This window comes from Trachurus japonicus, chromosome 4, assembly GCF_045865225.1.
Source record: "Trachurus japonicus isolate A0001 chromosome 4, Traja_1.0".
NCBI lineage: Eukaryota > Metazoa > Chordata > Actinopteri > Carangiformes > Carangidae > Trachurus > Trachurus japonicus.
Genome location: NC_140910.1, coordinates 15,701,271 through 15,726,151, shown reverse-complemented (window position 1 = coordinate 15,726,151; position 24,881 = coordinate 15,701,271). Strand labels below are relative to the sequence as shown.

The following is a 24,881-nucleotide window of genomic DNA, read 5'->3' as shown; positions in this document are numbered from 1 at the left end:
TGTAAGTGCAATACGAAATCACTGGGATGCCCTTTTAGGAACAATAGCAAAGTGTTATAAGCAAAATACTGAATTTTAAGCACCACAATAAAATAGGTCATTATGTAGAACTGCCCTTTTCAGAATGGTTTGATTGATAGAGGGAGAAAAGAGAGACAGATAATATTTTTTTCCAGTGTATATTTCTTTGGGTAAATAAAAGGTACATCTTTATTTTGGATGCAGCAGCTAGCACAATGTCTTAACCACAATGTCTATTGAGTAGCTGCTCTGCAGTCATATCATAATCGTAATCAGTGAATGAAGTTTGTCCACATGTTATGAAATTGATAATGATATTGATATACTGATTCCTCTTTTTATGTGCACTGTTTCATTCATATTGATCCAAGGGTTCAGCTTGAAAATAAATAAAAACTTGAAAATACTGTATAGCCTATTGTTTAAATGCATTAATAATTTTAGGTTTTGTGTTTTGTGCTTTGTGTGATTTTTTTACCCCAACTTATCTGCTTTATGTATTTATTTACTTATTTATTTTTTGGTTTTAGTGTGTCTGTGTATGTGTTCTAACCATGGATCACATAACATACGTAACATATACATCCATGGTTATAACTTGTGAAGAATATGGAGGGGTTTAGGACCCTGAAGCCAGGACCTGCAGCAGCTCTGGCATTCCTGTGCATTTAAATAGGAAAGTCATTAAGATGGTGATGAGAGCAAACACACCTTTTGACGCCAAGGGGGAGGCAGACGCAGCAGCAGTAGCTCTTCCTTCATTAGTATCGCTGTGGTTTAAGTGTGAACTGTCCCTCTCTTCTCCTCCCCTCTCTCCTGTGTGTGTGTGTGACTGTCTGTCCGCCTGTCACTTCATCCATGCCCGCCCTGTAAACCTGCTCTGTCCGGGATATTCTGCTGTTTCACCGGATCCCACCGCTGTGGAATGAGTTTTATCGCCGGCTGGAGACGAAGCGTGAAGAAAAATGACATCAAAAAGTAAGTAGAATAGGCCAAGCTGGTAGAGATCAGTGTGCAAGTCCAGGCCCTGTCGGTACTTGTCTGTTTTCACAGTGCAACCAGCAATATCGCTTTGTATTAGCTGTACTTGTGTTGTGTGGTGGTGCTGCTGCTGCTGCTGTCAGCTGGTCAGCTGCCATCACGCTGCCACTGATGTCTACAGTAGCCTACAGTATGAACCACGACCAGGACCCCAGATCATCCATAGACACCCCGACACACTCCTCTCAGGTGGTTTAGTGTCTTAACTCCTGATGTGTGACAAAAAGTTATATTTGACAGTGACTGTGCTATTTTCATCTTATTCCCTCTGAGTCAAAAGAAAACAAATTGCTACAGATGAGCTTCAGGTTTATGTTGCCTGAAACTACTCACATGAAGACAATCTGCAGCCTGTTAGACAACATTATGTGGTCAGGCAGGATTACAGTGAAGTGGGAGTAACACTATGAGCTTTTGATGAGGATTTTTTTTTTTTTTTATCTTGGACATTACACAATAGATGTTTTCTAAATGTAACACAACAAAATTATAAGGTACAAACAAACTTCAGTCTTAAGGAGGGAGCTCCTTTTAGTTTTGTGTTTATGCTGACTTTTGCTTCCTTCTGGCGTTGTCTCTCTTCCATTCAGCATTCAATATAATTACTTCATTAGTCATCAAAGTCTGAGGCAGTGCCTTCCAGTGATTAGCTCCTCTTAAATTCACCTCGAAATTTGCAGATCTCATCCTAAATGTTTAATTGGAACATTTTAGAGATGTCTGTGCTTGTTTCTGATGCTGAGTCAATTATCTTTTATTTTAGCCTTTATATATATATTTTTTTTTTCGTTACAATGCATCTATGCTGGTAACAGCTCTGTGCTAGAGTCCACTTAACATCTTCAGATCAGACTTGAAGTATCCTAGCCAACATTTTCCTCACCATGATGTGATCCATTCTTACATTTGCTCTAAGTTGACATTTGACCTCTTTTCAGGGATGGCAAGGAGGCTCAGGTCGTCCCTGACAGCCCAGACTCCCCGAGCCGGTACGTTTACATTACACATTTATTTACATAGTCAGGAACAATCAGGAGTGTCGCTAAGAAAACAACAAACCCTGTGATAGTTTTCACAGTGCTAAAAACAAATATGATACAGTGTTTGAACCTTTTGGATTTCACCATTTTAACTCCAGATATGCTGAGTCACAGTTGGACTGACTTTGATTTCTTTTCAGTTTGTCAGTAATAAACAGTCCAGACCTGGATCCTATCATCACAGACTTCAGGTGAGTGTGTTTTACCTTCAAAAGCACTCACATTAGAGTTAATTATCACATAAATTCACATTTGATTCTTTACTTTCTCTAAGACTTTTACTGACTTGTACACGTTTTTAAACTAACCACCACAACTTTCCCAAGATCACCTATATCAGACTGATTTTCACCATGTTGTCAAATCAATATCTGGAGAAAGATCTTCAATTAAACAGTGCCAAGAAATAAGTAGACCGGGAGTGTCCACATTTATCTGTCTGTGTTTCTAGGACGCTCACGATCATGTTCCTCAAACAAAAGCCCTCCTTTCAGCTGCTCTTCATCCCTAGAGATTTTCCTCTCTTCTCTAACCAGCCTCATTTTTTTGTCCCTCTGGTTCAGGTTACAGCTACCGGACAACAAAAATGCTCTGGAATCTACAAATCCATCTAATGGGTAAGACTGGGAGGTGACCAACCCACTTATGTCCTGTTATTTGTAAATATTCTCCTTGATAAATTGTCCTTCTCTTTGTGTTTCGTCATGGTTGTGTAATCCCGGTTAGTATGAGTCTGTGTGAGCAGATTATGACTCAAAGGAAGTAGCATGTTGAGGTTGAGGGTCATGAGAAGGTCATTAGCATTAATACAGCCTCTCACTGCTGTTATCCATATCGATAAATCAGACAAAGAGAAAACCTGAGAATAACATAATCTCAACCTCCTCAGTCAATTCATGGCAGGATGAGTGTGAACTAAAACCTGTCGCTTATTCAATTGTGTTTTAAGGCATGTAAGGCATTTATTGGGAGCACGAGGAGCAGGATAGTGTGTTTGTTTGGATTTTAGGCAGGGAATTGATGATCAGCAACTCTCACAATATAAAAAAAAACCTTGACATAAACACTCAAAAATATAAAGAGGCTAAGCTTCCTCTGCCTGCGGGTGGTGGTGATTGTCACAAAAGCTTTGACCATCATTGTCTGTATAATGCACCGTGTTATAAATGCTACACTCTTGGAGCAAAGTTACGCCTTCAGCGCAGACTGGAGGCTACAGTGCCTCTCTATCAGAAAATAACACAGTAAGCTGGATCTAGTTGGTTAGCATATGCTAACTTCCAAAAAAGATGTGATGGAGATATGAGTCAACGCTGGTGTTGACTTTATACTGCTGGAGGCAGCTGAAGGAGTTTAGTTGGCTTTGAGCAACATTTCTGCTACACTGATTTGTAAATAGTTCCTTTAATCTTGTCCCTTTACCACTGTGAACACATGAACATGTTATGATTAGCCTCCTGTGTCGAATTAGGACACAGCTAAAGTGTTTAAATCTACAAATGTCTGTGGTATATGAAATTTGTACAGTTTTAGAATAGTTTGAAATTACAAGTCATGGTCATGGTCATAATCATTAATCCTTGTTTTTTGGTCTCTAAATCCAATTCTCTACCATGAGGACAGAAGCGAATCAAATCCAGTTATCTCCACCTTAAACCCATGACCCACACACGACAGATGAAACCAGTGATCACGCATTTTGTTCTTTGTTTTTGTTGCTTTTGTTAATTTTTTTGTTTTTTACCATAGTCTACAAAGACACATGTATTTTCCCTCATGTTTCTGGGCCAAAGTGCTTTGCCCTTGTGATTGTGTTTTTATGGGAGCAAAATATGTCAAACGTGACAAGCACTTAGACACGGTCACATGAGTGTGATCTTTATGCTTCTTGGTGTCAGCAGTGTTACTAAGTGTTTGTGTGTCTGTCTGTCTGTGTGTCCATTTAGTAGGCTATGTAAGTATCAAATAGATTCAATTGATTCTTAAAACTGAAATTCTGAGAAGGTGCAAAATCTTGATTTGTCAGTAAATCTGAGTCAAACAGCAGCTTTAGGCGTCACCTTGGAATTTAAGGACATTTTTTTTACTATGTTTTGCCATTTTACACACTCAACAGTCAATAAACCCCGCTTTCAGTGCCCCTTCAGATTGCTAAGACGACAACATAATGGTGGAATCAAGAGTGTCTTATTTCGCGTTGTCATAGTTGAAGCAGAACAAAACAAACAACTGTCACCTGGCAAAGCATTTTATCATGTATGAATCCAACCAAATGAACCCAGTGTGCCTTCACACTTGTGTGTTGTTAGGTCTTTGTGTCTATAAAAACACTTCACACATCGTACGGACAAACACAATGATATAGATCAAACAATGAGACAGCAAATTGTTACTACAGTCGCTGCTGCAAAGCTACACACAGATAAGAGAAGACAGTTTCTGGCAGCCTGGGCACCAGTTGCTGACAGAGATACTCACCACCCTCCTGCTGCTCTATCCAACATCACACCAACAGCACATCCAACTAGAAAGTAAACTAAATGTCTCTGTTACCTGTAACCATGAGGCTTGATTCTGGCCTGAAGCCCGTCTGTGTGTTTGCATTGAAGTTTGCATGTTCTCCCTGTGCCTGTGGGTTCGTTTCAGGTTCTCCAGGAACCGTCATGATGTAGCTCACAAAACAACATTTTTAAGGCCCGTTGACTGTGATAGCCCCCAGGGAATTTCATCACTGAGTTTGCCGGCGTAGCTTCTGATATTTACACTTTGCGTCATATCTTAACTAGACATCTTCAATATAATTGAGTAGAATAACCGTACCATAATAAACACATTCTCCACCAATACTTTAATTAATTTCATCATCTCCTGATTATATCTGTTCTTCTGCTTTCTCTTTCTTTACTTGGTGATTATTAGACATTATATTTAAAGCAGAAGTAAGCGATCCGGTCGTTTTGGCTAACTTACTGTCAGCCGATGGAGTTAGCAGTCCCCGCCCTCGTCCCTACGTCACCACATTCACGCGCATCCCTTGGCTGCACACACAGAGAGGACCGCCTCTTTATGCCGTTCTCTCTCCTCATTGGATAAAGGTTGTAGGATACAAGGAAAGTTTTCTCCTCGGCTTACAGCAGAGCAGAGTGACTGACAGACCCGTGTTTCAGACCAAACACTCTATATAAGTGATTGCTGTCGGAAGATATAACTATTTAAGACTTATATTAACACAAACATTATGCTTACTTCTGCTTTAACATATTGTATCAGTCAGTTCATAAATGTCTTGATTTGTAGTAGAGGTATAAATGAGAGAGAGTATAAATGCCTCTGTGACACTTTGTTTACCGAGCTGGGACTGGAACGGCTCTTCAGTATCTTCACACACACACACACACACACACACACACACACACACACACAGAGAGAGAGAACAGACAGTTAGTGAGGAAATAATCAGATTGAAATCACTTACTCCACCTTTGATTGAGAAAATATTCATTATAAAGTATATTTTATTGATGGGTTAAACGCCTTAGCACTTTTCTGACACTGGATATCTGACATTGACTAAAGCGGATATGTCTTCTTCCTTTATCTCTCTCTCTCCATCTATTTCTCTCTCTTGAACACACACACACACACGCACACACACACATTACTCCTGGGACTGTGTCCATATTTCATTCATGCTTCCACATTAGGTGTTGTGTAGCCACAGTTTGAGCTGCTGTGCTGCATCTATGTCTGATGTTCGTGGTTCGCTGCAGCGTTCAGTCTCTGCCACTGCAGCAGAGCGGAGATCCTCCTCTCCACACACACCGGCTCTCTCCTTTTCCAGTTTTCTGTCTTTCATGCGTAAGCAGAAGAGGATATGGTGGTCTTTGTGTCACAAATGAAAGAAGACCTCTTTTGTCCTTGCTTTCTTTTTCTTTTTTTTTTTAGTAATTTCACATATTATATAAAAAATCATTAGGCCGTGAGTTGTGGACACTTAGCTCCGCCTCCGATTTAGCACGAACCAATCTGAGCAGAGACTGCAGTCTGTAGCATGAGGGGGATGATATCGGAAGAGGTGGGACGGGCTCGTGTGTGTGTGTGTGTGTGTGTGTGTGTGTGTGTGTTCGCAGCAGCAGCACAGATAACCTGTGTATTCACTCCTCATGTGTGATAGTCATCCCAATCTTATTAAGGGCTGCTGTTGCTGCTGCGCCCTTCCTGCTCCTCCTCCCCTCTCTCTCTCTCTCTCTCTCCCTCCCTCTCTCCTTCATTCTGACCCCTCTCTCTTTCTCTCTTTCTTCTTTCTCTCTCTCACTCTCTCTCTCTCGTCCGTCTGCACCTCTGCCTCTGCTTTTGCTCTTGTTGCTGCTGCCATAGAAAGAGACGACACAGACCATTACACTGCTCTGCTGTAAAGGCCCCAGGCTCACTTCTGCAATTTTCATTATCTGTCTCTCTTTCTCACACACACACTCACACACTAACACACACTAACACACACACACACAGACACTTTGCCAGATGAAAATGTCCGGAGAGGAAGAGACTCTGTCAAACGGGTAAGATACTTCATTGCTGCTGCATGTTGGGATGACGTGTGTGTCATTCAGTCGGCCTCTGTAAGATCCTTTTGTCAGTGTGTTTCTGGTTTGGTCCCATGATTTAAAGGGAAATATGTGTGTTTGTGTGTGTTTGTGCGAGAGAGAAAGAGAGGGCTCAGCTGTGACTCTCAGGCATGTGGACAAACTCGCTTGGTTTATTATAGAAGCAGCTTGGCTCCTTTGTGCCACTGTGAAGATCTTATACAGTAGAGACTGGAATAAATGCAGTTAAAGCTCTGTGAGCCAAAAGTGATAAACTAATGCATCGTTACTCTTGATCCAGTGTGTGTGTGTGTGTGTTGGTTTGCATGAGCACATGCAGAGGATGTGGTTATGAATACTAGTTATTTTCTGAATGGTTTTATCTGTATATGTGTGTGTGTCTCTGTGCATTTGCCAGATAATGATGGTTATTGTGTAACTAGCTCTCTGTGGAGTAATAAACCCAGAATTTGAGACTCGCTGACTTAAAATCAAATTAAATTATCTGGACAATGTGTGGTATGCACATCCTGAATCTAACAGACTCTCCTCATTGTCCTGGTTGGTATGTCTTTTCTCCCTTTCAGACAACTGTCAATTATTCAGTCCATTTAAAGGACAATGTCCTGTGCTGTGTGATAATCTTCGTCTGCTGGATGAATTCTCCTTCATGTCCTTTCCAGGGCCTCAGACTTTAAGGTCTTTAAAGTGTAAATCTGACAAAACTTTGTTTTCCAGTCACCCAGGACCAGTTGAGTTGGTTTTCAGCCACAAGGAAATGATGAAGCCACTGATTGTCCACCCTGAGTACCATCAGTACTCTGTAGTTACTGCTGTTAGTTTTCCAATTTCATCATTGCATTTCATTATTAAATAACGTGAACACCAGGAAGTTGGACGTGTGATATGAATATGGAGCTAGTGTCTGATTTTCATCCCAGCTGTTATGTAATATGTACCCATACCTACTGTCTCCAGTGTCCTGTTTGTGTCAGATAAGTAAACAAGCTCTCAAAAACACCGCAGCCTCCCGAAGGTTATTGACGTTTATTATTCATTAGGTTATGCTTGTGCTCTAAATGTAACAGGTAATTCAACTCCACCAATGTTATGTTTCTTTAAGAGCACTGTACCACGGGAAATAAATAAATGTGAAGTCAATACAAGTTGTAGGCTTGTGGTTACAGTGAAGTTTTAGCTGCGTCAAGGTTAGACCTGTGTTTTTAATAGTTATAGGGTGAGTTTGGTTGTTGATAGTTGTGATTTTACACATGCTTCTGTGTAAGATTGTTGTTGTTTCAGGTGAAAGTGACAGTCGGCAGTCACTGCACCTTTGCAGAGGGAAAACAGATACGACACAGCAGAGAAAGCTCAGGCTGGATTTAGTCGGTGGCCACTGGGGGAAGACATGTGACTACAGCGTTATCCTTGAAATCAATGACATAAACACACACACACACACACAGTATCCCTCCATTTGACAGTTAAGTCATTAATTCTTCACACTCAGTTCATGTAAAATAAGTTTATATATTTGTAGTTAAACTTCGCTGCCTGAAATAGTTTGACTGTTTACGCTCATGCTCACCTAGCGACCAACGCACGCTATAGACGTACATGTTGCTCTGTCACCAGGGAAACTTTCAGTGCTGTTATCAGGGAGCTCAGCTTGGTGCTGGTCATATGGTGAACACAGCAGTCACTCGCATGTCATTAGGCAGAGCTGCACCAGTGTGTGTGTGTGTGTGTGTGTGTGTGTCTGAGATGATTTTATAGTTCCTCTATGTTTCTCAAGGACTGGAATGTAAAGTGAACGCTGTCTATTAGTCACTGTTGTTACACACATTAGTTGTAGTGGTGTTTGCTGTGCTTCTGCTCTTTTATTCTTCTGCATAATGTTTGTCTGCCAGCATCCTGAACTCTGTGCTAAAAGTGTTAATCCTTGGTGACTGGCTGTTAGATAAAAATGGGGAGCAGTTGAAATCCTCATGTGTTCGTCACATTAACACATCAGTAAACAACTCAGATGTATAACATGAATAGCAATTGACTGAACTCATGAAAAAGCAGCATCTTACACAACAAACAAGTCATAATCCAGACAAAAGAAACGAATCATCCTAACGTTGAAGAACATTAGTGTAGCAGTCCTGTCACCCATTATTGTTTCACATTTACCATTATCTCAATTAATTAGTTTTGCTCATTATGCTGAATGTTGGTGCTTTCCACATGCTGTGTGCTGATCTCACACTGCGCTGATACAAAAATAATCTAATTTGAGAAGATCCATTATCAGCACATGAGTGAAACCAAAGAGGAAGGAGCCTTGTGATGAAGGAGCAGTGCATGATCCTCTGTCCTGACTCGAGCACAGTTTGGCCACACAATATGCTCGTCACGTGGGGGTCATCTGCACCAACGGATGACGTCAGAATAGACGGTAGCTCAATTATCAGCAACTTAAAGACAGCAGACGGTTGTGTTTAGATATGGACACACAATTATTTGTGGTGGCAACAACATCTGTTCTTTAGCTTCAGTATATGATCCTATAATTTATGATGATTACTCTTGTAATGTGCAATGTAATGCAAACATTAACAACACTAACAGAACAACACCCGAGCCTGAGCGAATTTGCTTCTCTGGCTCACTGTGTTTCTGTTTCTCTTATAAAGTTGTGGTGCATAGGGGGAGAATTTCATGAAGGATAAAAAAAAAAAATACAGGAAAGTGAACTGAGAGAATATGATGATTCCTCATTCTGTGTCAGTGTTTGGAGGCTGCGTTTGTGGCTGTAAATGAGAACAGGGTCACTGCAGTGGAAGCAGACAGCCAGAGAGATAGAGATACACAGGAGGGTGACAGAGCAGAATGAGAAGCCATACAGTATATTTCATTTGGATCCTACTTGTTCAGAGTCACTTTCTTTTTAGTAGACATGCTCATTAAACTTAAGGATTCAACAGACTCCCAGCTTGGCCTGTTTATGAGACAACACCTTCTGCAGTTATCACCCTCTTCATCCACGTTCTGTGTTTGTTTTGGCTCTCCAGGTGCTCACGGTCAGACCTGTCTGTGGCACTGGAGGACTGTATGGCCGCCCTGGATCTGTTTCTGAGAAACAACTTCGAGGAGGCGCAGACCAGGCTCAGATGCAGGTAAGACCTGTAACCTTCCTGCACCGGCTTCACCTATTCTAATCCAGCTGCTGCCCCCGCCTGTTGTGGAGCTCTCATCCACCTGGCCTTACAGCGCTGTGGTGGATTAGAAACAAATCACCTGATTTTATGCACACAAGCAGCTCTGTTTTTGTATTCACATGTACCAGTGAGACATGTTAAAAACCCTCACACAAACTCAGAGTCTGTGTTTAATCTTCTTCTTTTGCGTCATGTCTGCTCATGAAAGGGCCTGTGGGTGGTGTATTAGTTGTAATTAGCCCTTATTAGTATGCTGAGATGCTAAAGCATGATAATAAACATTAAAATTCACCTGCTAAGCAACAGATTAACATTATAAAGTTGTTTCTGTTTTGATAATGAATGAACAAAACTATTTCCTAAATTACCGAAGCCTATTTGATATACATTTGGAGTTAAACAAGAAAAAAAAAACATGTTATTTAACATTAAGCTGACTTCCTAAATTTTGATTTTAAGTCAATGTATTGTTTGAATTGTCAATGTCAAAATAAACACACTAGCAATGATTTAAGTTTTACATATCCTGTAATGTGACAGAGACATAAGTAGGCTACTACAGGGTTGGATAGACTGTTTACTGCTGATGCCTATTGACGATTTCATGGCCATAGGTATTAAATGATTGACATGCTGCTTTGATTCACAAAATCCCTCTTCAGGCTCACACCATTGCTTCTAGCTTTGTGTCCCACCTCTATGTCATCAAGTTACTCTATTGTTCGCTGCTCATTCTCTCGTCTATTACTTGAGACTTTATCACGCCCTCGCTATTCTCCTCCAGCCTCTGTCTTCACTCTCTGGGGCTGTGGGCCACTCCTTAGCCCCATTTTTTTGTTTTGTTTTCAGTGCCAGCTCACAACAAGACCTAAGAAAAGCTTCCTGTCACCCTCTACTTCCTTTTTTCTTGTAATTTTGCAGTAAAGCTAGATGAACACACATTAATAGTGTGGTGTGTTTGCTGTTGATGTTAATGGGGGTATTTTTAACACAAAAAGCAACATTACATGAACACTGTGCTGCCAAGTGGCCATCCTCATGTCATAAACATTATAGGCTTCAGTATTTAAATCAGGATTTGTCAAATATCCCAAACTGGAGGAAAACCAGGGCAAATCCAGCCAGGAGTTGCATGTTACTGATGCCACAGCCTGGCAGTCTGTCAGCCCAGCAGGTCCCGGTTTATGTCTTGATATTTTTCCCTCTAAGCTCTAAGTCGGCCTTCTCTTCCTCTTCCAGTCACTGAAGTGCACCTAAACAAACAGGAGCTGCAATTAAGTACGTTTGAAGCTGGTTTGAGCCCAGATGGTTGGATCTGACACATGCAGTGGGACAGTATGACTGAGGAATGCCTAGGATATAACTGTGGTGGTAGTTTAAGAGGTGGAGTAATTATATTCAATGAAAGTTTGTGAACAAATGGTGTGTCCTCCTCAAGCTTCTCCCTACTTCAACAAAGGGATTCAGTGGACAGTAGGGATGTCATTCTATATTTTAATGCATCTCCCTCATCAAATTGAGATCTTTGTTTTTAACAACAACAACATCCATAATCCTCTGAATTTCCCTGATTTCTACTCACAAACTAATATATAATGTTAGAAAGGTGAGTTGACATCTGAAGCCCTGTGGATGTCAGACACAGGCAGAAGCTTTTCCCGTTCTGCTCGGCCCTCGTCTGTCCTCTGCTTTAGTCCACGTGTGCTCTTCTTCGACACTCTTCGTCACAGTTCCTCTTCCTAGAGCTCGGTGCTGACGCAGTCAACTGGGACAGTCTCTGCAGCACACACACATGCGCACACACTGAAACTGAAATACTGGAGCTGTCATCACGTGGATGTACTTTAACCAATTATATCCCAATTTCTTTTACCCTCTCATTCCTATTCCTACCTAATCGAGGGCAGCTGGATCCCATGCACTGGGAGAAAGACAGGGTTAATACTCTCACACCTATATACCTATAGGCAGCACAAATATGTTGCGCATAAGTATTGGTGTTGGTATTGTATGTTTTGTGACTGCAAGAGGAGATGTGCAGCTTGTTTCTGTCGGTTTGGGAATATATATCACGTTGTTTTATACTGAATTAACACTGGAGAATCAACTGTGGTTAAGGGAATAGTATATTCCTGATAAGACTTGATAGATGGATGTTAACTTGTTAATGAAAGAGAGGAAGCTGACTGACAGCTGCACCTCAAACATGTCAGTCATTCATAGCAAGGGTAGTAATGTGTGTGTGTTTTTGAGAAAGACACACAGTTGAACAAACACAGTAGTGACAAATATTTCAGAGGAGAGTATGGCATTTGAAATGTGACAAATGTGCCAACTTGAAATTTTTAAAATTGAAAATAATTTTCAGCTGTCTCCATATGCTTTGGGGAATGTTCTGTTGCAAGATGCCAGCGCCTTATGGTATAGTATCTGACTAGAGGTTTGTGTGCACATCAATATCACTGTCAGTGAGCAACACATGCCATGTTATTTAGTGTAAGGCCTTTAATCTGAGTTATCACTACAATTTAGGCCTAGGCTTTCTCCTCATAGTAGAAACATATCTGCTGAGTAACCAGTCAAGTGTTTTTAGTGTTTTGTGATCAACACTCCAATCCTACTTGTATCCAGGAGAAGACTTAGTTTTATTTGCCAACTCTCTGTTCAAACATGCCACCACCAGACCAAGCACAGCCAAAACAGTGCAATTTAATTTTCCCACCAGGCTGCACCTCCTCAGGTCCCCACAGCTGGAAAAGGGAGTGGATGCAGGAGGTAAATGTTTAGCTGTTTGACATAAAATACATCAAGTGACAGAGCAGCTTCTTGTTATTAAATAAATTTAATAATAATAAATTTTATTTGTAAGTGCTTTTACGAATGCTCAAAGACACTTTACACTTTAAAAATCATAAAATAAAGCAGAGTCGAGCAGGTTGTTAAGTGCTTTGTGTGTGAGGAGGATGATTTTGAACTGTATGCGATGTGTGATGGGCAGCCAGTGCAGGTCACAGAGGACGGGGTTGGGTGAGCAGAAGTACGGCAGAGTTCTGGATGTATTGCAGTTTATTGAGGAGTTTGGATGGTGAACCATAGAGGATGCTATTGAAATAGTCCAGTCTGGATGTGATGAATGCATGGATGAGGGTTTGAGGGACAAAGTACATGTCTCCTGTTTGAACAATATGTTACTTATGACATGCCATGCTGTCATTTAAAGCTGTCACTTTTTCATAGGTTCAAATTAGCTGCCAACCTCTGTTTACTATTACAACAAAATTGCCGGCAACAATGGTGTATTCTGCTAAAAATAACCACTTTTGCATCACCAGAACGTCTCACCATTGCTGCACTTCCTTGTTGTTACTAACACGTGTGCTGCTGAACACAAGGCGTGTGCACTTTGCATTTTTGAAAAAGCACATGACGACTCCTCCCTTGCATCATGGAACACTGCACTGGAAATATGCAGGGAACCTGGCTCCTGTGCCGTAACAAGGATGATCTCTGAGCCCTGAGATAATGCTGACTGAAAAATATCCGAGTGCTGCTGTGACATATTTAGAATTCCCAACCACTTTAACCTTCAAGCTCAGTTTCCCTCACAGCTCCATCCTAAAAGGTTTCTCAGCTTCACTTTGGGATGTAAAAAAGAAAAGAAAATGTAAGGCAGGCACATCTCTCTGCTTCTCAGTCTGTATCTCCGCCCTCTCTGACTGTCAGTCGCTTCCTGGTTGCTACCAAGTTAGTTCTTGTTTACCAGTTGATCACTGAATTAGAACTGATTATATTAATCGCTTTAGGTGGAGAGTTGAAGCTCAGCAAACTGGATCTGCTTCTAGAAACCCTGATTCACTGCTGTGATTTTATGATAGGCTAAAAGTCACATGGATGATAACACTCTCATCTGTGTCTGCTTTCCTTTTCTATAATGAATCCATTAATTCTAAATTAGAGAGCTTGTAATAAAACGAATCAATAACAGTAAAAAAGTAAAAGTTAAGCACAATTAAGACTGACTGGCCTTTCTTTGTGCTCTGTCTTCTTGAAGTCTAAGATCACTTCTGGCAACAGGTTTGAGCCTTTGAGTAACGTCACAGAGGTTTGACATGGGTCACTCTGTGGTTCACAACAAAGTAATGTCAGAAATGCAGACTGACAAGATTGTTCTCTAAACAACTCTGCCATTACTGAAATTATTCAACCACATCATTCTTTCTATGTTATGAACAATAGTGACAGAATATGTAGAGGTATTAGGACAGTATATTAGCATCAATACCATATGTTTGTTTTGTGTTAATTGTCAGTGTAATTAGTTCAAATACTGTGTAGAACAGGAAAAGTATGTTTTTTTTCTTAACTAGAACAACAAGTATATCTACTGAAAAAATGTGTGTGCGTCAGAAACTTCAACCTGCTAGAGCAGCTGTTGTTAAACAGAGTGATGTGACACGCCTGCAACCACAAGTATAAATAGACATAACCGTTCTTTTTTTTCTGTGTAGTGATATGGCTTATTTTTCCAAGTATTCAATCTCACAAATGTAAACAGGAATTAATTAACATGCTACAGCTTTTCAAATTTTGTGCTTGTCCTGTTGCTGCCCCCCGCTGTTATGGCCTGGTTAGGCAACTATACGTGAATCTTAAACACTTACCAAGTTTCTCTACTGTTGTGTTTTCTGTAAGGAAACCAGCCTCTCTGAATCATTACGTGGTTTAATATCTGGCACACCCTGCTTCATTTTCAAGGCCGATGCGGTACAGCTGAAAACAAAATATTGTGTGTCTTTTTTTTCTTTTTTAAGAACCAAAGACAGCATGTACCACGCTCTGACCTATGCCACGATCCTGGAGATGCAGGCCATGATGACCTTTGAGCCCCAACACATCCTGGCAGCGGGAAACACCATGAAGGAGGCTCAGGCTATTTGCCAGCGGTGAGACATTCCTGCACCACCACGGTGAAATAAGCTCCGGCACACGGCATGTGATCCTTTGCCTGTAGAACATGTATTAGTGATATCATACCAAACCAGGGAACATACTGGCATCGTCTGGCATAAAGAATGTCACAGCTGCTTGTTACAGTTTGTCCTGGAGCCGCTGTGAGCGTCTGTCATGACTCAGAGCTGGACAAACAGTAGATCTAATTAGCCCAGCCTGATAAACATCCACTCTGGTTCAGCCGGAAAACTGATCTGAGGTCAGAGCTGCAGTTTTTGTTTATAATGTTGTGACTATTGGGGGCGGGAGGGGGGGGTTAGTGCGCGGTCAGCACCTTGAGGTAACTTCATCCTGCAGTGGCTCAGCATCCTGTATTTACTGAGAAGAGGCTGAGTCACTGATTTGCATTGGAAACAAGATAAGCCAAGAGAGGCGACGCAGCTGAAAAACAATATTTTCACATTTTTGGTGAAACACAGCTGCTGATGGCCGATGGTGGCTTTGTGCTTTTGTGCTTTCAGGCACCGCAAGAAGTCAAGCTTCTCCAAAAGCTTCACAGAAGGTCAGTACAGCCCTGGATTGGCGAGATAGTGACAACATTTAGGTAGCAGTTTCACTTGTGTGTATGTGAAAATTTGTGTCAAAATCAGTTTGAATCGTTGCTTCTGTTGTGTGTGTCAGCATGTATTTGTGTATGTATACATCTGGATGTGCGTTTGGGCAATACTCTGCGGCCCGCGGGCCCTTGCTGAGTGTTCAGGCTGTCTGACGGTGATGTAATCATTTTCAGAGGAACTCCATGCTGAAGTCTGTTATGCAGAATGTCTCCTCCAGAGAGCAGCACTCACCTTCTTACAGGTCAGGACTGAAGGCTCTGTCATGCAGACTGCACTGAACACTATCCCCACCAATACATTTATGTTTTGTTGAAACTCACCTTCATTTAAACTTACTCTGCTTTTTTTTTTTTTTCCTGGCACAGGATGAAAACATGATCAGTTTCATTAAAGGGGGAATCAAAGTGAGGAACAGCTACCAAACATACAAGTGAGAATCTTATGTTCATTCTTGTTTCTTGTGTTAATTATTCCCACTTTCCGTTCCAACGGCCCGCCCACGGGCCCTCGGGGGGGTTTTAAACAGGGAGGTGTCATAGAGGATGTCACCAGTGACTTGAAATAGTCATGCCACATATCGTTAGAAAGCTAAAACTCTTGTGATTAAAGATATGCCGACCATTTCCAAATATAATCATCACAGCAACACTCGAATCAGACTATAAACATGCTAACAAAGTTCGTAAAAAGCCGATATCCCTGGGAAAAGGCAGCACTGCCATCTTCATGCGTAACTGTGCAAATGCTGCACTTTGGCGCATGTATTGTTTCTCAATGGCAACTTTAGGAAAACGCCTAGACATACACTTAGAAAAACATGTGTAAAATACTCATTTTTAGCAGAATTGTTATCAAATTTGAACTGGGGCCAGGTAAGGCTTCATGCTGTAGTCCCATTGTGTTTTCCAGCTAAAATTCTCAGCTACACTCATCTTCAGGCATCTGATTGCAACAAAAAAATTCAGGCGAGAATAAAAACATTCTAATTCAGTGTGTTCCAACTTAGATTACTCAATGATAATAGCACTTATAGTGATTATTTCAGTTTAGGGAAAAGCTTCAGAGTGATACCTTTCAAAAGAGACCAAGCCCATCCATATTCTCCAAACAGTTCAAGAACAGCATTCAATTTACTTTGGGTACGCCTTGGATAGGAGCCTTGGATTCAATATTACAGAATTTATAGGAGCGAAAAGGGGTTAAACGTGTTTTTTTTTTCTACCTTAATGTTTTAAACCCTGCATTTATCCATTCTTAACTTGCTCCCTCATCTTCACCTTACAGAGAGCTCCACACAGTCCTCCAGTCTGCTGGGTACACTCACGGTGATAACCATGGCCATTTTGAGGGTGGTGTGAAGTTGGGAGTAGGAGCCTTTAATCTAGTAAGTAGAGTGTGCAATGCAGTGATGTTAGGTGTTGTGGACTCCAACCTGTTTTGAGTCTTATCCAAACTGAACAGTAGTGATATCCAGCAGATGTGACATAAATAGCAAAAGATGAACATAAAAAATAGTCACTATAGTCTCTCTATGGAGGGAATCAGTGTTTTTGAATGTAGTGCTCTTCATATAGCATTGATTGATAAATATTAGAATATAGCCCATTCATTAGTCTCCATAGTTATTAACTCGTGATTGTACAAATTAATAGTTTCATAAATAAAAATATTGCCATCAAGTTCATATATTTTAAATATTAAATGAAGTATAAAAAAATAAAGTAAAGTAAAAATTACTTACGGTTTGTTTGTAGGTTGGAAAACCTCCTTAATTACTGTACAATCCATTTATGAAATATGTTTAAAGAAAGTCAAGATCATTTCCTTGGAAACCCCAGTTGTTGTAATGCAAAAAAAAAAAAAGGATCCTGCTATTTGTTCAGTTGCACATCTTGTCTACTCCCTGCAGATGATTTCCATGTTGCCCACACGGACACTGAAGCTGCTTGAGTTTGTCGGATTCTCTGGTAATAAGGTAAATGTTGCGCGGAGAACCAGTTTTGACTGATGACAGGTCTGAGCGTGTAACGGCTCGATCTAGTCCATATGAACTGCTGCAACCTAACTTTGAAATAATACACTGAAAGCTGTGAATGTTTCATAACCTGTAATAATGAGAGAACTGTGTTTGCGATCTCACTTTCACTTGACGCGTTTTTCACAGGACATTCTGCCTTTGATTATGGTGAAACTTTATGTGAAATCTATGTGATACTGAATTGACAATGAGGCTGATACATTTAGGAAAAGTATGAGGCCAAACTTATATAGCTGTATTTAATCTGTGAATGACTCATTATGCAAAATAATCTGAAAGCCTGATATGACTGTCATATAATGATTTATCTCTAACAAAAAACTGTACATCATATGCAAACATTACAGTCTCTGACATCGTGAACTTGCATATTCTGTTTATGTACTGTAATAATGAATTTGCATATTTTTCACACAGGCCTATGTACAGTATATGTGACCTATTTCAGTTGAGACTGGGTGGCTAAAAGCAGATGTTGTTCGTCCTCCAGCACACACCACCACTCACTGACCAGAGAGCAGACCATATATATTTATGTGTGTGTGTTTGTGCAGGAGTTTGGTCTCCAGCAGCTTCAGGAGGGCTCTGCAGAAAGCACATTCAGGTCCTTCCTCTGTAACATGCTACTTCTCTGCTATCATACCTTCATGAGCTTCATACTTGGTGAGCAACAAGATGCACGTGCGCGCACACACACACACACACACACACACACACACACACACACACACACACACACACACACACACACACACACACACACACACACACACACACACACACACACACACACAGCTGCTACCACAAAGACAAACAAGCATCTGAGTTGGTTTTGTTCTGTTTCTCTCTTGCAGGCACGGGAGAAGGAGACGTTGAAGATGCAGAAAAACTGCTGCAGCCATATCTCAAAAAATATCCGAAGGTTTGCCAGAATTAAACACCGTTTCCTGTTTATTTCTCTATTTATATATCTACTTACCTGCTGTTTTATCTTTCTCACAGGGATCCATTTTCTTATTCTTTGCTGGACGAATAGAAGAGATCAAAGGCAACCTGGATGCTGTGGGTACACCAGACAAAACAACACCTTCAACCCTAATTTTAGACAAAACAACACCTTCAACACTCATCACACTTCATCACCTTACCATTTTTTATACTTATGTATCGTGGAACAACAAGTTTCTTGATTTTTTCTAATATGTGGCTCTTCCCCTTGTGTGAGTGGGTGGTTTTGCCACAAAATGTCAAGTATCAGTAATATTTCCAAAGTGTAAGCAGCCAGAGTAAAATGTTGCTTTCCATGACCGCTGGCTATAACTGATATAAACATAGAAACTGGGGTGGGCTCTATTTGATTCTTAGTAACCACCATAGACTTTCACATGCCTGGCTCACTAACCCTACCTCTTGGTTTGGTCATAATGATTATTCACAAATAAGCGCTTAGTCATTACTATAACATGTACTGGGTTGCATGTGTAAATTCACATTCACAAATTGTGTCTAATTCCAGGAGAACGGGTGACTTTACATAATGATAAGTTGTTTGGAAATTCAGTGTGATGGCTGTGAGTAGTCATCTGTGTTGTGAAGATCCAGAGCCAATACTTTTGAATGACCAATTTTGTCATAATTTAGTCATCATTAGAGCTAGTGAAATGGCTTTATAATATAATTACCAAAGTGACTACTTACTAATGTCTGCATTTATTATAGCAACAGCCAAAACTTTAACACATAATGATGACATATTGGTTTATAAACTCAGGATTACGTACAATGTAATAATAAAGAGATCTTTTGTGGCTACCAGCAAGTGTGCGGGCATACCCTCTCCTTTTTCTTTGTTCTGGTATTTTTGTATTGCCCTGCACCTTAAAAACGTGATGTGCATATAAAAAAAAAAACAACCTTTTTCTTATAAACTCAGGATTCCCGTTGACTGACTTTGTGTGTACTAACAAAATCAAGATGCTCTGAATTGTGCCATCTTTGTTCTGCACTCATAAGTCTTAACACAGATCATTTCACGAGTCCTGAACCAGACTAAGAATGAGGGAAATACAACATAAGACTCTGTCACTATCTTCATCACACTAAGGGTGTTTTCACACATGTTTAGTGCGCACCCTAGTGCTGCACCAAATGTGATACATTGTTTCATTTTTCAGTTAGTGCGGTTGCTTTCACACCTGCTTTTTGTCACTCGGGACCAAACTTGGAGAGCGTCATGTCTCCATGACATGGCTGATTGATAAAATTTTCATGATGTAAGTACGCCAGTTGTTAGTAGCTCTGGTCAGGTGTGAAAGCAACCGCACTAACTGAAAAATGAAACAATGTATCATTTTAACATTTGGTGCGCACTAGGGTGCGCACTAAACATGTGTGAAAATACCCTAAGTCACATCAAAAAATCTATTTGCTTGAATTATTGACAGTTGTGCTGAATATGTTGTTCATGTTTCCAGGCCATCGACCGTTTCGAGGAGTGCTGTGAGGCTCAGCAGCAGTGGAAGCAGTTTCACCACATGTGTTACTGGGAGCTCATGTGGTGCTTCACATACAAGAGGCACTGGAAGATGGCTTACTTCTACGCAGACCTGCTCAGCAAGGAGAACTCATGGTCCAAGGTGGGCCCTGTGTAGACCTTTGTTGGGTCACATAAAAAAGCACATAACATGTAAAAATGCTTCCAGGATAATAATGACCTCCAGCTGGGTATTTTGTCGACCTAATGTTTATGACTGGTTATAACATGTACAGAAATAGCTCCCTAGTTCACTTCCAATCTCTTGTCTAAAGTCCGCACAGTTATTTTTATTCCTCTCATCTCGTCTGAAGGGAATGATGGGATTGCAGCACTAACCACTTTTTTTCTTCCCTCAGGCAACTTACGCGTATATGAAAGCAGCCTACCTCAGCATGCTGACTAAGGATGATTGTCTAACCTTCGGGGAAACTGCACTCACTCTGTTCAGGTACAAACCAAGAGCTTAAACACGACTGAAACTGCTCACTACAGCCACAGTATAACAGAGATGATTCAGAGTGACACGTATAATATCACAATCACTTCTACTGAAGAGGGATGGGAGGAAATACGAGCTCATAAGAAGATGAGATGCTTTTCCTATCAGAAGGGAATGACATACCTAAAGAAAAACAGTTTGACATTAAATCATCTGCTGGCACAAAACAATACAAATTATTTCATTGGTGGTCAGCAGCCGCTCAAGTGCTCCACTGAAAAAGTGTGTCATATGTTGTCTTTTTATAACTCACATTCATGTATATAGATTTAATTCTATATTGTATGATTGTATTTCAGGCAGGTGCCAGCGCTGAAGCAGAAAATAGCAGGCAAGTCTTTACCAACAGAGAAGTTTGCGATCAGGAAAGCTCGTCGCTACCTCGCAGAAAAACCCATTCCACTTCCTGCTCCTCCACTGGTCAGTACTGGAATAGGCCTCCTTTATTATGGCTGGATTTTTACACTGTTTCTACAATGTGTTGCATTTCTTCTTTTAGGTCTTTCAGGTATTTGGTTTTAAAATATCTGAGAAATTGCTTAGTTTTGTTTCATACAGTTAACACACACACACACACACACACACACACACACACACACTGAAATTTGAATGCACAGTTTTGGCCCCATCAGGTTGGACCCGCCAGCCGCTTTTAGTTCAGGATGTATAAACAGCTGTTGTATTCTCACCTGTTATCCACAAGTTCAGCAGATATAGGCAGCAGTGGGATGAGTTTAAAGAGGCAACCCTGTGCTCACAGAAGAAGTGTTAAGATGTGGAACATTTGTTCTTTTGCACAGTGCTCATTGGCTGCGTTGTGGCATTTCACAAGTCTGTCATCCAGCTGGGTTGGCTCAAAAGGTTGAAGTTTTTCCTGGGGAGGACATTATGCCCCCTAGATCTGTGCAACCTGGCGCAGAGCCCTCTAACCCTGTTGTTCTGCCACAGGTTGGGTTGTTGACATTGTGGCTACTGTGTTAAAAATACTGTGGGCATTTGTACAACCTGTACAAGGGTGTGGAGGCTAAGGATTCAGGGCAGTTTGAAGTTGTTCTATCTGTGCTCCTGTGTTACCAAAATAAACTTTGATAAAGTCAGACCATGGTGAGAGCTATAGTCAAATATAAATAAATTTGTCTCATGTTGGTCTATATCAGTAACAATTCACTGGTTGTTGCTTTTAAACTATTGTTTTGTGTATTTGTGTGTTGTCTAGGAGATGATGTACATTTGGAATGGCTACACAGTCATTGGCAAACACAAAGACCTGACGGAGGGCATGCTGAAAACACTGGACGAAGCCCAGGCTCAACTTGATAACAGCCCAAGTGCGTTGAATTATTTTCCCCATTCTCAGTGATCTTCCCAATGAATTCAAATTCTCATTTTCTCTTCTTTTGATATAATTTTACTATGAATTTATATTTGGTTTGGATGCAGGCAAACTGCCGACACTGTCTGTGTGAACTTGCTCCTGACTGTTCTGCTGTGTGTTTGTCAGGGACTGAGTTCTCCATAGATGATCAGTGTCTGCTGAGCCTGCTGAAGGGTCTGTGCCTCAAACACCTGGGGCACCAAGAGGAGGCTGAGCACTACTTTACCCTCGTCCTCTGCAAGTAAGCCTCACTCTGTTACATTCACAGATGCCTACAGACAGGGTATGCATCCAGAAACGATGGTCTCTGCTCTATACGTGGTGTCAACAATTAACTCATATATACTGTTCTGTTTTGAAAAAAAGAAAAATCATTGCTGAATTGTCCATGCTAACTTAACCTGCACATATACTTTTTCTGCAGTGAGACCCAGATCAAATATGACCACTACCTGGTTCCTAATGCCCTGCTGGAGCACGGTCTGCTGTGTCTGGAGCAAGGCAGAAAAGACGAAGCTATCAAACTCCTAGAAGCTGCAAAGTAAGGCTCTTTAATACACCATAGTCAAGTCATCTGTACTCTAATAGAGATGCTTCTTTATATCAAAGTATCAAATGTATTTTATGTTATTTTAACTTAAATATGCCACACAATTTGTGTTTGTAGTTTCCCTCAAATATTACGGAGTGTTGTCTATTGAAACCACTTTTGTGGTGTATGGGTTTATTAACAGCTCCTCTTGTTCTATTTCAGGCAAAATTACAAAAATTACTCGATGGAATCACGGACACACTTCCGCATTCAGGCTGCTCTGCACAAGGCGAAGGGTACCGGGGAGAATGGCATCCATGTTCCCTCCAGCCCATAACAGACAGAGGAGGGCACACTACAGCAACAGCAGAAACTGCTTTCTGTTTCTGCAATCCCACAATGCAACGCTCAGTCCCGCCTAGACATGTCCATTCAGGCGGGATATTTGGTTTTTTTCAAAAGGAGGATAGAGGAAGAGGGATGCTTATTTTTCTTGTTTGTGCCATCCTTACGGACAGCTGCAGCTCTTTGTGGCCCAAACTGGCTGCGGTTTTGCTACACCCTCATCCAAAAATATATTATGATGCAATTCATTTCCTTGTGTGATTTGAAATAGAGTTGAGAAATGTGCCTATACTTAAGAAACATGCTTCTAGCAGGCTTATTTGTCTAGCACCATGGCCACCCATAAGGGGTCCACTAGGGTAGAGGACAAGGTCACATTTGTATAGTACACACCGCAGAGGGCCGCCACTACTACCCCAGAATAAATATGTGCCTGGTTCAGGGTGCTGGGGTTGGACCTGGTGAAGCCAGAGTACCAAAGAGCCCACAGGAAATTACTGACATTAGCTCCGCCATTTGGCATTGGTTGCAAGAAAGCACTACTACTTCTTTTATTTTAATGTAAACTAGTGATATAAGATAGACATCAGTATGCGTGAACATGTTTTGACACACATTATATGTCATATCATACAACTCATCACATATTCCATGAGAACTAATGAGACTGTTTTGTACTGTGCCATTTGATACATTTTGTTGACAGGTTTTCACTTTGTTTAGATGTTTTATCATCAGTATGACCAAATTAGATGTAAACTCTGAATGTTGGCTTCCCTCTTTTTTTCTTTTAAAACTCTAGGTCATTTTTGGTTCACTGTGTCTCATCGAGTGAATGAACATTTTATTTGTTTAGTTTAAGTTTTCATTCTTTCCTTAAATCCTATTGAAACACTTTCTTTCAGTCTCCTTCTGAAGAATTGATCAAATCTCCTGTATTTACAGTCACATGTTATTGCTCTTGCACAAAGCTTTGTAAATCAGCCAGCCACGCTAACTCTCCATTGTTAAAACAAATGCCTATCAGACTTGCAGTGAGAGTTGTTGGTTACATTTATATACTGTAAATGGCACCTTTTACACAAATTGTCCCGTTTTAAGAGGACAGATGAATGTGTCTTTTAGAAAGGCAGACTCCCTCCTTTTCTCCTCCTGGTGTGTGGGACAGGCTCCAGCAGTACTTGAGCTTGAACAAACAGGCCATTCATGGCAAGCAGTGAAGGACTGCGTGCTTGTCTGCCTGTTGCATCTTTAGTGGGTGAAGAAGCTGTGAATGGCAACCACCACAGTCTTCCTGCTTTGTGAACATCCTCTGCTGCTCATGTATCAGCCATGCTTGGCTAGAACCACCTATAGAAATACTTCAAAACATCATAACCATGATCCTGTAACAAATTATTATCTGTATATGAACAAATACTTGTAATGATCGAAATAATTAGACAGAAAGAGGTCACCTCTGGTGGGGTTATTTGAAGGGCTGCGTCCCGGCAACGGTATCCACAACCTAGAAACTCAGTTGGTGTCTCAAGTGTTGAAATTAGAGCATCGCTGATTTATTCATGATGAGAATGAGGTTTGGGACTCAAGATGTAATAACAAGAAGACTGTTTCAATATTTTTAATGGTGGAGGAAATGTATTCCTACTATTGTTTTTAACAGCAGTTGAGCTCTGTAATGTTACTATAACAAATCCTCTTTTATTTTCTAATAATTAATCAAGCTTTCCCCCCCTTTGGTTTTACTGATGTAGCTGAAGGAAACTCTAACCAAATTTAGTGGCATTGTGATGTTGACAATCAGCGTATTATACTGGGCACGGCTACCACAGAACAGAATTACATTCCTGTATATACCTACTGAATGTTTCTATTGTAATTTAAGATGAAATGATGATAAGCAACTAAAAAACACATCTCACTCTGTGTCTTCTTTTTTTTATTGGTACATCATAAACAAAAGAAGCATGATGGACAGCATTTACAGTTTAAAGTGGTATTCATTATTACACAGCAAAAATGATTTAAATGATTATAGCCTACCCATTGTTCTCATACCTATAGTAAAGTCATCTCATCTTGTTTTCATGCAGGGCAG

General features: G+C 40.7%; 1 protein-coding gene across 2 annotated transcripts; it reads left to right on the top strand.

The window, feature by feature from the left end:
- Positions 1–700: 700 nt before the first annotated feature.
- Positions 701–24,703, top strand: ttc39a (tetratricopeptide repeat domain 39A). Of its 2 annotated transcripts, XM_085774280.1 has the most exons (21): positions 701–999; positions 2,001–2,051; positions 2,243–2,293; positions 2,666–2,719; positions 9,745–9,849; positions 14,703–14,834; positions 15,363–15,403; positions 15,632–15,699; positions 15,824–15,888; positions 16,743–16,842; positions 17,368–17,433; positions 18,051–18,159; positions 18,351–18,418; positions 18,499–18,558; positions 19,971–20,132; positions 20,389–20,480; positions 20,831–20,951; positions 21,748–21,859; positions 22,033–22,147; positions 22,331–22,447; positions 22,661–24,703. In XM_085774280.1, the coding sequence occupies exons 1-21, from the start codon at positions 947–949 to the stop codon at positions 22,773–22,775; spliced, it is 1,857 nt and encodes a 618-aa protein (XP_085630406.1). In that variant the 5' UTR covers positions 701–946; the 3' UTR covers positions 22,776–24,703. The 2 variants fall into 2 exon arrangements, with proteins under 2 accessions (XP_085630406.1, XP_085630407.1); XM_085774281.1 differs by lacking the exons at positions 701–999; positions 2,001–2,051; positions 2,243–2,293; positions 2,666–2,719 and adding an exon at positions 6,203–6,661.
- The last annotated feature ends 178 nt before the right edge of the window (positions 24,704–24,881 follow it).

Coding starts and splice junctions, on each gene's coding strand:
- ttc39a (XM_085774280.1), top strand. CDS start 947: ATGAGTTTTATCGCCGGCTGGAGACGAAGCGTGAAGAAAAATGACATC. Junction 15,404..15,631: donor CTCCAAAAGCTTCACAGAAG/GTCAGTACAGCC, acceptor AATCATTTTCAG/AGGAACTCCATGCTGAAGTC. Junction 17,434..18,050: donor TCGGATTCTCTGGTAATAAG/GTAAATGTTGCG, acceptor GTGTTTGTGCAG/GAGTTTGGTCTCCAGCAGCT.